The sequence below is a fragment of the Ovis aries genome, chromosome 3, assembly GCF_016772045.2.
Source record: "Ovis aries strain OAR_USU_Benz2616 breed Rambouillet chromosome 3, ARS-UI_Ramb_v3.0, whole genome shotgun sequence".
NCBI lineage: Eukaryota > Metazoa > Chordata > Mammalia > Artiodactyla > Bovidae > Ovis > Ovis aries.
In genome coordinates this window covers 173,303,017-173,317,096 of record NC_056056.1, presented here as the reverse complement: position 1 = coordinate 173,317,096, position 14,080 = coordinate 173,303,017, and the positions used below count along the sequence as shown (strand labels likewise).

The window sequence follows — 14,080 nt, the reverse complement described above, 5'->3', positions numbered from 1 at the left end:
CTTTTTAAGTTGGGGTGCCAGAAGGAGGAGAAGGTGAGAAAATAAAAAATTTCTCCTACTCCACCATTTTATTCATTTCTAAATGACAGCTACAATTAAGCTATTCGGCCAGAGAAAAGTTAAGGACCGCGACGCTGATCTGAAACTCATTAATTAACGTTACACCAAGAAAACAGCTTTCTTATGACAGTTGGTGTATTTACAAGTGGGAAAAAAATGAAATTCCAACCTCCCTTATATTCCACAGAGGTACTCAAGGGCAAGGGCCTCCGCGGCCCGAGGCATTTCTCATCCGCAGTGGTGCTGAAGCCGACGGCCCTCCCAGATCGCCGAGCGCCGAACGGCTGAGCTTGGGCACACACACCGAACTGCGCAGACCCGGGCGCCGGTCTCACCCACGAACCACTTCCCCGCCAGTTAAGAGCGCTGAGAACGGGGTAAATATCTTGACTGCCACCTGCCAGATACGGGGCTCAACTGGGGGTGAAAGTACCAGAAGGCCTTTCCTTTTCCCTCTTCATTTTCCCTATATTCTCTTCCTACGAAGGAAGGAAAGCAAAGACAGGAAAGGCCCCGAGGAGCGCTCGTTTGGAGTTGGGTTTTGACAGGGAGGGATCTCGGGGCACCGGAGCGGGCGAGACTTCGGGAAGAGGCCCAGGCGGGTGGAAACAGTCTTTCTCGCCTACGTCCGCCAGCAGCGTTGGCGCGGGCCGGGAGGGGGGCGTCCACGACCGTCTGCCAGAGGGCCGGCGCGCCCCGCTCCGGGGCCGGTTCCGTCCCAGCGCAACCCGGGGAAACGGCGCTACGGCCCGAGACGCTGCGGGAGCGGGGCCACCCAGCCGAGCCGCAGTCTTCGCCGCCGGTCGGAGAAGGCAGTGACCCGGCGGTGACAGCTGTCAGGGCCGCGGCCGCCGCCTCGTCTCCCCTCCCCCTCCGCGGCTCCCGCAGGAGGGGCCGAAGAACCGCCGCCGCGCCTACCGGTGTTGTAGACGTGCAGCTCATCCGCGATGCCCTCGTTGCCCCCTCCAAAGATGATCATCAGCTCCCGGATGGCCACCGCTCGGTGTCCGTGCCGGGCGCGGGGGACCGGCCCCGTGAAGGAGGAAACCCGCCTCCAGTTGAGGAGGCTGGGAGCCGCCATCTTCCCAACCCCCGCCCCTCTGCCCACAATGCACCGCGCCCGCTCCGGCGCCGCTACTCCCGGGGGAGGGCGGGGACCGGCCTCCAGCTGTGCGCTTGGGGCGGGGGACGGTACCCCAAGGTGGGGATGATGGTCACGTGACCGCGGGGGGTCCAGGGCAAGGCTGGAAGGCTGTGAGGAGCGGAACGGAGCGGGGCGGGGCAGGGTGGGGGGCGAGGTACTGGAAGGGAGTACCGCCCCTACCCCCGGGCGACGTGGCTCGTCTTGGCACCCGGGGCAGCGGATTTTAGGATGGAAAGAAATTTCCTGCTGACCAGTCTCCCCTCCCCACCCAGTACCTCCAGTTTTGTGTTTGCAGGAGAAGATAGAGCGTTTCCCTTTACGGTCACTTTAATTGAGCATCTAGGATGTGCAGGCGAGTCAGACCCTTTAAACTATGACAGCACAGCAAGAGAAAAAAGCTCGCTTAGAGGTTTTGAAGTGCCGGGAGCGGGGCGAGAGGAGAGGGGAGTTGGTCTCCGCAGAGGGCGTGACATGCGTGCCCAGGCGCCGCGAGGATGCCCACGAAGGCGGGGGCATGGGGGGACCCGGGCGGGGGTGATGAGGGGTAGGGAGAGGCGGGCGGGGGTGATCGGGCGTTGGGGATAGGGGGAGCCGGTCTGGGGGAGGGAGGGAATCTGGACCATGACCGGGGGTCTGCGAGCGCCGCGTGCCGCCTGCAGCTAACTCTGGAGGGAAGACCGGAGCCAAGCTTGCCAAGACAAATAGGGCAGATCAGATTTGGAGGGTGCCATGCCAAGAAGTTTAGGAACGGTGAGCCGCGGAAGCTGTTTTGTTTAAGCAGGTGGGAGATTATGTATAGATTTCTGTTTTATTGTTGTCAGACGTTTGAGGGTATTTCATTGACAAGCACTGTCCTCCTTGCCTTATATGTGTTAACTCATGATTCTCCCAACAATCCAGTGAAGTGGGTGCTGTTTTCTCCTTTTAGTGAATGGAGAAATGAGGCACAGAAAAGTAATTTTCTCGTGGGCTCCCAGCAGAGAAGAATTAGGGCCAGGATTCAAAGGCACAACTTCTGATTCCAGAGCCCCAACCCCTAACCACTATACCATACTTCCTCTGAATGCAGTCATGCTGCTAAGTCACTTCAGTCGTGTCTGACTCTGTGCGACCCCATAGACGGCAGCCCGCCAGGTTCCCTTTTCCCTGGGATTCTCCAGGCAAGAACATCAGAGTGGGTTGCCATTTCCTTCTCCAGTGCATGAAAGTGAAAAGTCATAGTGAAGTCGTTCAGTCGTGTCCAACTCTTAGCGACCCCGTGGACTGCAGCCTACCCGGCTCCTCCGTCCATGGGATTTTCCAGGCAAGAGTACTGGAGTTGGGTGCCATTGCCTTCTCCGGAATGCAGTCATAAGTAACCCTTCTAAGTCTGGGCTGCCTTGTGATCTGGTCCTATAAAGAATCACACTCAAAGTCTTGGGCCGGGGAGGGGGGAGCCTGGGGGGGAAGGGGAGCTGGGGTGGTGGGGGTGGGGGTGGGGAATTAAAGCAATTTAAATCCCTACCTCACATTCTTCAGATATCAAAGAGGGAATACACATAGTGTAGACCAAATTTCCTAAAATTTTGGTTTTCCTTCTCTTATTTTAGTTTCTTTCATATGCCTAGCTCATCTCCTGTTCCCAACTCTCTCAAACCTAACCATGCCTCTCCCACCTTCTCATTCATCTAAACTTCCTTTTGAGAGGTCATTCTCTTCCTTTTAAGAAGGAATTCTTACTATTCTTTACAGCTCCTGTTTCTCAAATTTTTACTCTTGCTGATTAATGCCTGAACCTCATAATATGGTCAAAGAGACCTTGGAATAGGAAGATGGCTGGAAACAAAGCAAGCTATGAATATTTATGTACTGATTTGTTGTTGTTGTTGTTACATACATACCATGGGCTTTTAACTGTTTTGGTTATATTTTTTATCTGAAACAATACTGGAAAAGTTGGGATAGAGCAATGAGTTTTTCATAAAACATTAAATATTTCGTTTAAAGAAGTGTACTTTATTCTGAGAGTTTAGTGTTAAAATGTCCTAGCTTTTATAAATGATGCTTGTAAGTGAATGGTAGTTTGTTTTGCTTTTGTTTTAATGTCCTTATAGCAAAAGACTAAGGGTAAAATTAAAAGTTGCAAACCCAATGTTGATACTCAGATTTTAAAAAATCCAAACTGGTGTATGATATTTGAAAGTCTGAAAACCTCTGAACTAAGAGAAAGATGAAGGCAAAATGTTAAGACAAAAGAGATTACAAGTGATAACTGCTTGCTTAGATAAGGAGCTTCATTATGGTGGGACAGGTCTGTATTAGTTTCCTAAGACTGCTGTAATGAAGTACCACAAACCATGTGGATTAAAACCACAGAAAGGTGCTGTCTCACACTTCTAGGGTCTAGAAATCAAAAATTAAGGTATCAGCAGGGACATGATCCCTCTGAAACCTGTAGGGAAGGATTCTTCCTTGCCTTTCTAACTTCTGGTGGTGACTCTCAATCATAGACCTTCCTTGGTTTGTAGCCACATCACTCCAACTTCTGCCTCCATCCTCATATGGTGTCCTCCCTGGTCTGTGTCTCTTTTCCTTTTCTTAGAAGGTCATTAGTCATATCACATTAGGGCCCACCTGCTGACCTCATCTTAACCTGTTTACAGCTGCAAAGACCTTGTGTTCAAATGTCACAATCACAGCTTATTGGGCGTTAGAACTTCACATACCTTTTTGGGGGACACATTTCAATATGTGACAAGATGCTTAATCCACTATGAAAGATATTTTAACAGAGTACCTATGACTCAGCTCAGCTCTGCTTAAATGAGAAGTCTAGAATAGGTCCCCAGTTTTCAAGAAAGCTACCTTCAATCTTTGAAACTTTATGAATGCAAGTTGCCATCTAGAAGAGTGTAGAAAGGGAAGAGTGAGGCAGAATAGCACCCTAAAGAAACCAACTTCTAAGTGATAAAGACAGAAGGAGGCTCTCATGAACGAAATGGGGAACAAATAGCCAGAGAAGTCAAAAGGGAACTGGGTGAGGGCGATGTCAAAGAAGCCGCAGGCAAAGGGGCTTTCACAGAGCGGAAGTGGTTATCAAAGCCAAGAGCCATAGAGAGGTCAGATAAGAAAAAGACCAAGAAGCAGCATCTGCTGAATTTGCAGACAAGGAGGTTATTAATGGCCTAGATTAAAATACTTAGTGGAGTGGGAGGAGGGAAGCCACAGAAGATCGAAGAACGAATAACAAGTGGGGCTGCACAGATAACATGTATACTTTACTTCTTACACAGACTTGCCCTTGAAAGGAAAGAAAAAACAGTGGCTGGAGGGGAGGAATGGCTGCGTACAGAGCAAGCTGTTCTTATTCTTTTCCAGGGATGAAACTTGAACATGATTGTGGTCCTGAGGAAGAATCCAGATGAAAAGGTTAGAGATGTCTTAGACAGTTTAGGCTACTGTAGCACTGCAGGCTGGATGGTTTCTAAACAACCCACGTTTATTTCTCACAGTTCTTGAGGCGGGAAGACTTGGGTGCCAGCATGGTCAGATTCTGATGAAGACTTGCTTGCAAGTTTCACACTGCTGACCTCTCACTCTTTCCTATCTGGTGAAAAGGATGAGGGCGCTCTCTGGGATCTCTTATAAGGGCATCAATTCCATTCATGAGGGCCCCACTTTCATGACCTTAGATCAAGAGCAGAGGTTCTACATCCTAACACCATCACTTTGGGGTGTGAGGATTTCAACATTTGAATTTGGATGGGGATACAAACATTTCTGTTCAGTTCAGTCCCTCAGTTGTATCCAACTCTTTGCGACCCCGTGGACTGCAGCATGCCAGGCTTCCCTGTCCATCACTGACTCCCAGAGCTTGCTCAAACTCATGACCATCGAGCTGGTGATGTCATCCAACCATCTCATCCTTTATTTCCCCCTTCTCCTTCTGCCTTCAATCTTTCCCAGCATCAGGGTCTTTTCCAGTAAGTCAGTTCTTTGCATTAGGTGGCTAAAGTATTGGAGCTTCAGCTTCAACACCTATCCTTCCAGTGAATATTCAGGACTGATTTCCTTTAGGATGGACTGGTTTGATCTCCTCGCTGTCCAAGGGACCCTCAAGAGGCTTCTCCAACACCACAGTTCAAAAGCATCAATTCTTCAGCGCTCAGCTTTCTTTATGGTTCAAATCTCATATCCATACATCAGTTCAGTTCAGTTCAGTTGCTCAGTCGTGTCCAACTCTTTGTAACCCCATGGACTGCAGCACAACAGGCCTCCCTGTCCATCACCAACTCCCAGAGTTTACACAGACTCGTGTTCATTGAATCAGTGATGCTATCCGACCATCTCATCCTCTGTCATCCTCTTCTGCTCCTGCCTTCAATCTTTCCCAGCACCAGGGTCTTTTCAAATGAGTCAGTTCTTCACATCAGGTGGCCAAAATATTGGAGTTTCAGCTTTAACATCAGTCCTTCCAATGAATATTCATGACTGATTTCCTTTAGGATGGATTGGTTGGATCTCCTTGGAGTCCAAGGGACTCTCAAGAGTCTTCTCCAACACCACAGTTCAAAAGCATCAATTCTTCAGTGCTCAACTTTCTTTATACTTCAACTCTCACATCCATACATGACTACTGGAAAAACCATAGCCTTGACTAGGTAGACCTTTGTTGGCAAAGTAATCTCTCTGCTGTCTAGGTTGGTCATAACTTTTCTTCCAAGGTGTAAGCATCTTTTAATTTCATGGCTGCCGTCACCATCTGCAGTGATTTTGGAGTCCAAAAACGTAGTCTGTCACTGTTTCCACTGTTTCCCTATCTATTTGCCATGAAGTGACTGTGAAGAAAGCTGAGCACCGAAGAATTGATGCTTTTGAACTGTGGTGTTGGAGAAAACTCTTGAGAGTCCCTTGGACTGCAAGGAGATCCAACCAGTCCATTCTAAAGGAGATCAGTCCTGGGTGTTCTTTGGAAGGAATGATGCTAAAGCTGAAACTCCAGTACTTTGGCCACCTCATGAGAAGAGCTGGCTTATTGGAAAAGACTCTGATGCTGGGAGGGATTGGGAGCAGGAGAAGGGGATGACAGTATGAAATGGCTGGATGGCATCACTGAATCGATGGATGTGAGTTTGAGTAAACTCCAGGTGTTGATGATGGACAGGGAGGCCTGGCATGCTGCAATTCATGGGGTTGCAAAGAGTCAGACATGACTGAGCGACTGAACTGAACTGAACTGGACTGATGGGACCAGATGCCATGATCTTAGTTTTCTGAATGTTGAGCTTTAAGCCAACTTTTTTACTCTCCTCTTTCACTTTCATCATGAGGCTCTTTAGTTCTTCTTCACTTTCTGCCATAAGGGTGGTGTCATCTGCATATCTGAGGTTATTGATATTTCCCCCGGCAATCTTGATTCCAGCTTGTGCTTCATCCAGCCCAGCATTACAGCCTTGACATACTCCTTTCCTTATTTGGAACCAGTCTGTAGTTCCATGTCCAGTTCTAACTTTGCTTCCTGACCTGCATACAGATTTCTCAAGAGGTAGATCAGGTGGTCTGGTATTTCCATTGCTTGAAGAAATTTTCCAGTTTGTGCTGATCCACCACAGTCAAAGGTTTTGGCATAGTCAGTAAAGCAGAAATAGATGTTTTTCTGGAGCTCTCTTGCTTTTTTGATAATCCAACAGATGTTGGCAATTTGATATCTGGTTCCTCTGCCTTTTCTAAAACCAGCTTGAATATCTGGAAATTCACGGTTCATGTACAGTTGAAGCCTGGCTTGGAGGATTTTGAGCATTACTTTATTAGTGTGTGAGATGAGCGCAATTGTGCAGTAGTTTGAACATTTTTTGGCATTGCCTTTCTTTGGGATTGGAATGAAAACTGACCTTTTCCAGTCCTGTGGCCACTGCTGAGTTTTCCAAATTTGCTCGTATATTGAATGCAGCACTTTCACAGCATCATCTTTTAGGATCTGAAATAGCTCAGCTAGAATTCTATCACCTCCACTAGTGGAGGTGATAGAATTTGTAGTGATGCTTCCTAAGGCACTCTTGAGTTCATATTCCAGGATGTCTGGCTCTGGGTGAGTGATAGTACCATCGTGATTATCTGGGTCTTGAAGATCTTTTTTTGCATAGTTCTTCTGTGTATTCTTCTTGCCACCTCTTCTTAATATCTTCTGCTTCTGTTAGGTCCATACCATTTCTGTCCTTTATTGAGCCCATCTTTGCGTGAAATGTTCCCTGGAAAAAATGATAGCTTTGACTACATGGACCTTTGTTGGCAAAGTAATGTCTCTGCTTTGTAACATGCTGTCTAGGTTTGTAATAGCTTTTCTTCCAAAAAGCAAGCATCTTTTAATATCATGGCTACAGTCACCAACTGCAGTGAATTTGGAGCCTTTTAAACACAAGCATTTAACTCATAGCAAAAGAGTATGTCATTTGGAAATGCTCTCTCTTACAAGTAGCATAATATCCAATGCAGTGTGGCTAAATGATATGACAATTATCTTGCAGAAGAAATCTGGGGTAGGTAAGTCTAAGGTTATTTTAGCAGTTCAACAGTGTTACAGTTCCAGGTAGCAGCGCTGAATTTCTCTCAACCTTTCCTTTGTGGTTTAAAGAAGGTTGTTGTAGCTTTGGACTTTGGGTCCCCACACAACCAATGCCCAAAGGCATGAAATAGGAAGACATCCAGGACAAGGAACTAGAACTCTCATTTTACAAGGAGGAAAAGCATCTTGCTCAGAAACCACCCAGCACACCTGCCGTTAGGTTTCATTGGCCAGAACTTGGGCTTTTGGTATATTAACATTTCATTAGCTGGGGACTTCACTAGTGGTCCAGTGGTTAAGAATCTGCCTGCCAGTGCAGGGGACACAGGTTCAGTCCTGGTCTGGGAAGATTCCACATGCCACAACTACACTGGTGCGCCACAGATACTGATCCCAAGTGCTGTGGCAGAGTCTGTGTTCTGCAGTAAGAGAAGCCCAAGCACCACTAGCTCCTGATCACCACAACTAGAGAAGGCGCAAGTGCAGCAGTGAAGACCCAGCACATCTTCAAAGTGCAAAGAGAAATAAACCTATATATTTGGAATTCTAAAAAGACTTTAAGATTGAAAGAATAATAATAATAGGTATGTGGTCTCAGTCGAATTATTTTCTTTGAGCTTCAAATTCTCTGTCTAAAAAATGGGGATGATGATAGTATCTAGTTCTTAACGTTATTTTGAATATCAAATGAGATAATACATGTAAAGTACAGGCTGTGCTTGCTTTGTAGGAGAGTGTAGTTCCGTGAAAATGACCACAGAAGTTGGAAACCTGCAAAGAGATCTTAGGCCTCCCTGGCGGCTCAGACAGTAAAGAATCTGCCTGCAACCAGGAGGCCAATCTCCAACCAGGAGACCCAGGTTGGATCCGTGGGTTAGGAAGATCCTCTGGAGAAGGGAAGGGCTACCCACTCCAGTATTCTCGTCTGTAGAATTCCATAAACAGAGGAACCTGGTGAGCTACAGTCCATGAGTAGCAAAGAGTTGGACATGGCTGAGTGACTATCACTATCACTTCTATCAAAGAGGTCTTAATTCTCAGTGGGAAAAACTACAGTTGTTATGTTCTTCATCTTTAAAAATTGTCAAAATATTTAAAGTTCTCTTGTTGTTGGTTTTAACTGTCTAAAGAAACAAAAAAATAGTAGAGTTCATATTTATTTTTTTTACTGTAATTTAAAACAGTGGACCCATTGAAGATGAAAATTAAATGTTTTGGGTTGGTTTTGTGGCTTTTTTTTTTGGTACAAAATTTATTTAGCCAAGAGTTGAAGTTTTTTGGTATAAAACTTATCTAAGTTTTTGTTGTTGTTGTTGGTATGAAACTGAGCAGTGCTTGCCTTCTTGTAATATAAAATACTGTAGGGAGTAAGCATCTATTCTGTGCCTTAGAAAATGATCATATTCCTTTCTAAGTTTGGATCAGCATCCCATATTCTATCCTTAACACTTTCAGCATCATGAAATACCTTAGAGAGTTTCTTTAATGTGATTTTTTTTGCCTGTGTCAATCCCTCTGGAACATCTCCACCCTTATCACAACGACTTTCCTTATTTATGTTCGTAAAATCCCCTTTACTCAAATTTTCTGGCTGCATAGCCAGCATTGAATAGTGACAGTATCATCCCACAGCCGGCTATTTCTTCTCTACCTCTGTTTACCTTTGATGTGAGTTTCACTCCCACCATTATCATCTGTTGGTTGTTTGCTTTGGCTTTGTTGGGGCTTCGTTGCTGCTTGCAGGCTTTCTCTAGTGATGAGATGGGGCTACTCTCTAGTTGGGGTGCGTGGGCTTCTCACTGCAGTGGCTTCTCTTGTTGTGGAGCACAGGCTGCAGGTGGGTGGGCTCAGTAGTTGCGGCTTTCAGATGTTGCACGCTGTGGCACAGGGGGCTTGGTTGCCCCAAAGCCTGCAGAATATGAGTTCCCGGACCAAGGCTCGAACCTGCATCCCTTGCATTGGCAGGTGGATTCTTAACCCCTAGACTGCCAGAGAAGTCCCCATTTTTATCTCTTTTGCTAGCTTTTTTTGTTGGCCAAGTCTATTATCTGTTTTTTATAGAAGTCACATGAGTTTATCACTGGGAATTAAGGAAGCAATACAACTACATGCTTTGCTATCTGTACATAAACTGAATAACAACAGTCCACTGACCAATCACTTATAGATTGTAAGAGAAGTGACATGATTGGTCACAAAATCATGCTGTTATCAGCATAATAATTTTGTAGACTGAAAAGCTAACAGCAAAGTTTATACTTATCCAGTTACTCACAGTTGGTATACTGTGGTAACAGTTTTGAACTGTGTTGTAGGGGGACTGATGTTATTAAACTATACTGAAATGTGTAGTTTTTTATATGGCGCCTGAAATATATGCTGACACTGTGCACAACAAGGGAAGTGCTGTGCCTAAGCAGTGCCTGGCATGTGGTTAGCACACAGTACATAATAGATTGTTTCATTTCTATCATTTTCATTACATTACTACTGTCTCTACTCATCCTGAGCTATAGGATGGAGGGAGGGGCTGGTGCTAAGAGGCGGCAGACAGTGCAGTATTTTCGGTTAAGAGTGTAAAATTGCCATGTCCAAGGGACACCTTAATCTCAATCGAGGACTCGAGCCAAGGGCTTATTGGCAGCAGTCTGAGCTGGGTTTTGAGGATCGCCAGCAGGTGGGCAGAGCTCAACAGCAGAGAGCGTGGGCAGGCTCTGTTCCCACCATGGAGGAGGCAGATGGTGTTTGAGAGGTCTGCTCCCGGATCACAGGCCTCCAGCCATGGCTAGAGCAGCAGCCAAGGCCTGGAGAGGGAGGGCACTGGCAGGACCAACACAGGACTCTGGGCTAGGGAGAGCCTACACCTACGACCAGAGCAGGGAACTGGCACAGAAGCCAAGGAGGGAAAGCACTCATCTCATGGGGAGAAGGGGACTCCAGCATGCTAAGAGTCAAGCATGGGCACAATTGTCTCAGCTAAGGGAGTGGCAGAGAAGAGACAGAGCATCTGAGCTTCGACAAGGAGATGACCCATCACTGAGCCCCCATCAGCCAGGGAGAGGGAATTGAAGCCCTCAGAGTCATATTTCCTGCCCCCATGCAGTTGATCTTGGAGCCCAGCCCCGGGAGACCGAGGCCATAAATAGAGCTCATTAGCCTGTCCCAGGGCTGTAAGTCACTGCTACTGCCCAATGCTCCCTTTCCTTCCAGTCATGTTTATCAGCTTTTACAGACTTTATCTTACCTACTTATATACAAAGTAAAACATTCAACCAGGGCAGGCCCATTGGGTAAAAACTGATAAACATTTGGCTTTCAACCAATAAGAAATAAACATGGAATAATAATAACTCAGATAATTGGAGTTGTGTTGACTAATGACAGCACAAATGGAAAATGCATATAGATTGCATAGGGCTGCATTCAAGCAAGTAACTGAAACCTGACCAGAGCAACTTAACTGATCCAGGTTTGTCTTCCTCACGTGGTTATATGCTCCATAAATAGCTCAGGCTGCTATGGTGACTCCCAGAGCCATCAGGACTGAAGCTCCTCCTGTGCTCTTTCTTCTTGTTCTTGTTTAGTAGCTAAGTCATGTCCAACCCTTTGCAGAACCTGTGGACTGCAGCCTGCCTGGCTTCTCGGTCCATGGGATTTCCCAGGCAAGAATATTGGAGTGGATTGCCTTTTCCTTCTCCAGGGATCTTTCCAACCCAGGAATCGATCCCGTGTCTCCCAAGTCTCCTGCATTAGGTGGATTCTTTACTGCTGAGCCACCAGGGAAGCCCCATTCTTGCTCAGTTCAGTTCTGTTCAGTTCCTCAGTCCTGTCCGACTCTTTGCAACCCCATGGACTGCACCATGCCAGGCCTCCCTGTCCATCACCAACTCCCAGAGCTTGCTGAAGCTCATGTCCACTGAGTCAGTGATGCCATCCAACCATCTCATTCTCTGTCGACCCTTTCTCCTCCTGCCTTCAATCTTTCCCAGCATCAGGGTCTTTCCAATGAGTCAGTTCTTTGCATCAGGTGGCCAAAGTATTGGAGCTTCAGCTTCAGCATCAGTCCTTCCAATGAACACCCAGGACTGATCTCCTTTAGGATGGACTGGTTGGGTCTCCTTGCAGTCCAAGGGACTCTCAAGAGCCTTCTCCAACACCACAGTTCAAAAGCATCAATTCTTCAGTGCTCAGCCTTCTTTATGGTCCAGCTCTCACATCCATACACTCTTGCTCTGTCCTTCTTAATTGTCACATTCAGGGCCACTGAATCACGCAATGCCAGGTCACAGATATTTTCAATTTGCTCATTTGGGTCTGCACTCCTCTTTAACTTGCTCAGTGCCCTGAGACTGACCTAAATGTATTGCATCACCTCAACTCTCCAGGTCTCTGGCATCCAGTTGGGTTTGGCCAATGGAAGGCACTACTCACAGAAAATTGTAAGGTTGGGGTAATCAACCTCCTCATCCCTTTCTTGGGGTGAACAGAGGCTGCTCCTCTCAGGCAGCCCTTCCCCGCAGCTGTTTTCTCTTGGTCCTGGTAACCACTCCCTTCTCCTGCCCACAGAACTGGAAATGCTCCCTGCATTGCTAACCCCAGGCTACAGCCTTGACTCTTAACTATGTTTCCTAAAACTGACTACACCTTTTCAAATAGTGCCTGTTTTCCAAGTCTCCACCATCAGCCCATTGGAGTGAGCTGTGTGTGTCCTGTTGGGACCCTGACTGATTCAACATGGTGGTCTCTGCGCACAGCCAGCAGGACCATAGGCAGCAGCACAGGGTGGTCCTTCCAGCCACAGGGTGTTGAGATGGCTACTCCACCTCCAGGCTCCAAGGTTGGATTTCAGACAGGAGGAAAGGGCAAAAGGCACCAAACAGCTCTTTGCCAGGAAAACAGTAGCTTTCTAGGAAGTCCCAGACAGCCAACTTCAGCTCACATGCTGCTCTGGCCGCAGGACCTTGGAGGAGGTGTGAGTACGTTTCACTGGACAATCACCACTTCAAATGAGTGTTTCTATTAGTTGGCCAAAAAGTTCCTTCAGTTTTTAAGTAAAAATGAAAGACACATTTTTCATTTTTCCCAAGAACTTTATTGAACAACATATTCCATGTAGGTTTGTTGCACTCCCTTCTGCCATTTTTAGCCAAGTTCATAATTCTGTTTTCCCAAAACTTTTATATTTGAAGGGAAGAAGCAGAGAGGTTACTAAGTAGTACCAGGCTATCAATGTTGGCAACAGTGTATAACAAATGTGGACTTTAAAACAAAGAGTCACCACTCACTCACTGTTACAATGTCTTTCTTTTGTTCATACTTTGAAGTGTCTTCCTGCAACAACACAAATAATAGCTTATACCCTAACCCTAGCCCTTAGTGCTTTACATGCATGATGTTTTTTAACCCTCACAAGAAGGTTCTTCATTTAATAGATGAGGAAACTGAAAGTGGGCTTTTCAGGAATGTGTAAGTATAACACCTGAGCTGACACCTAGATCTCTGTCAGTCTCCAGAGCCCGGGCTGGTAACCACTGCACTTCTCAGGGTGCTTCCATATCCTGCATCTCTTTCTGTTCTTATTTCTTCCACAGGGGAGAATCTATGCATCCAGTGTGGAAATCCATGTCATAGATAATAAGCCTCTTGCATCCTCAGAACATGGCCCAGCAGAAATAAAGGAGAATCTGCAGTTGGAGGCAGTAAGGGATCAGGGAGAAAGTGTACCAAGAACAATGATAGAGAGATTTGGCTCCATATGGAAGTTAGTATGATCAGCAAGTAGGGTCTATGAAACAACATGATCATTATTTTGTTTCTGAGTCCCCTTCTTGGGTGCTTTGTTCTCATACTCTCTGAACCTCCTTATTCACCACCTCTTCCACTGGGTCAGGCATTTTGCTAAGTGGATGAGAGATGGGAAGGAGAGGAAAACCCAGCCTTTGGAGAAAACTGGACTGGGCAGGTGTGGAGCTTGGAGCTTCTGAAATGGCAGTGGCCAGCCCTGACCTAGGAAATGTTGGTATTTTGTTCATGTAGTTGCAGTGAGGGTTGGAACAAGAGTACTTAGCCCACAGTACCCCAAGCTATCACCCAGAATCTTTTGACTTCCTGCAGGTGATCAATATATAAAATGTATCTTTGCTGCAACCAAAGATAAATATCTTACAACCACACCTGTTAGCTGAAACATCGAGAATTGTGGTTTAAAACAGGTTCCTGGAAGTGAAGAGAGAAGAGGAACAGTGTGAAGTGGAGTCTGCTCCAAAGAAGGGTGGCACACTTGCTGGTGATGTTAAGGCTCTTTGCTGTTGTTTGCTTACTAACTCTTGTCTGAC

General features: G+C 46.5%; 2 protein-coding genes across 4 annotated transcripts in view; one reads left to right on the top strand and one right to left on the bottom strand.

Moving 5' to 3' along the window:
• The window catches only part of HCFC2 (host cell factor C2), a 51,153-nt gene extending 49,991 nt beyond the window's left edge, over nt 1–1,162 (bottom strand). For 2 of the 3 annotated variants that reach the window (XM_027967676.3, XM_042247146.1), the window contains exon 1: nt 979–1,162. In XM_027967676.3, the coding sequence (XP_027823477.1) occupies nt 979–1,141 (163 nt within the window). In that variant the 5' untranslated portion in view covers nt 1,142–1,162. Of the gene's footprint in view, nt 1–229 lie in introns of all 3 variants that reach the window. The other variant, XM_042247147.2, reaches the window with a different exon arrangement.
• Nucleotides 324–14,080, top strand: part of GLT8D2 (glycosyltransferase 8 domain containing 2) — a 53,354-nt gene continuing 39,597 nt past the window's right edge. The window contains exon 1 of the mRNA XM_042247148.2: nt 324–437. The gene's annotated coding sequence lies outside the window, so the exon portion shown is untranslated. The remainder of the gene's footprint in view (nt 438–14,080) is intronic.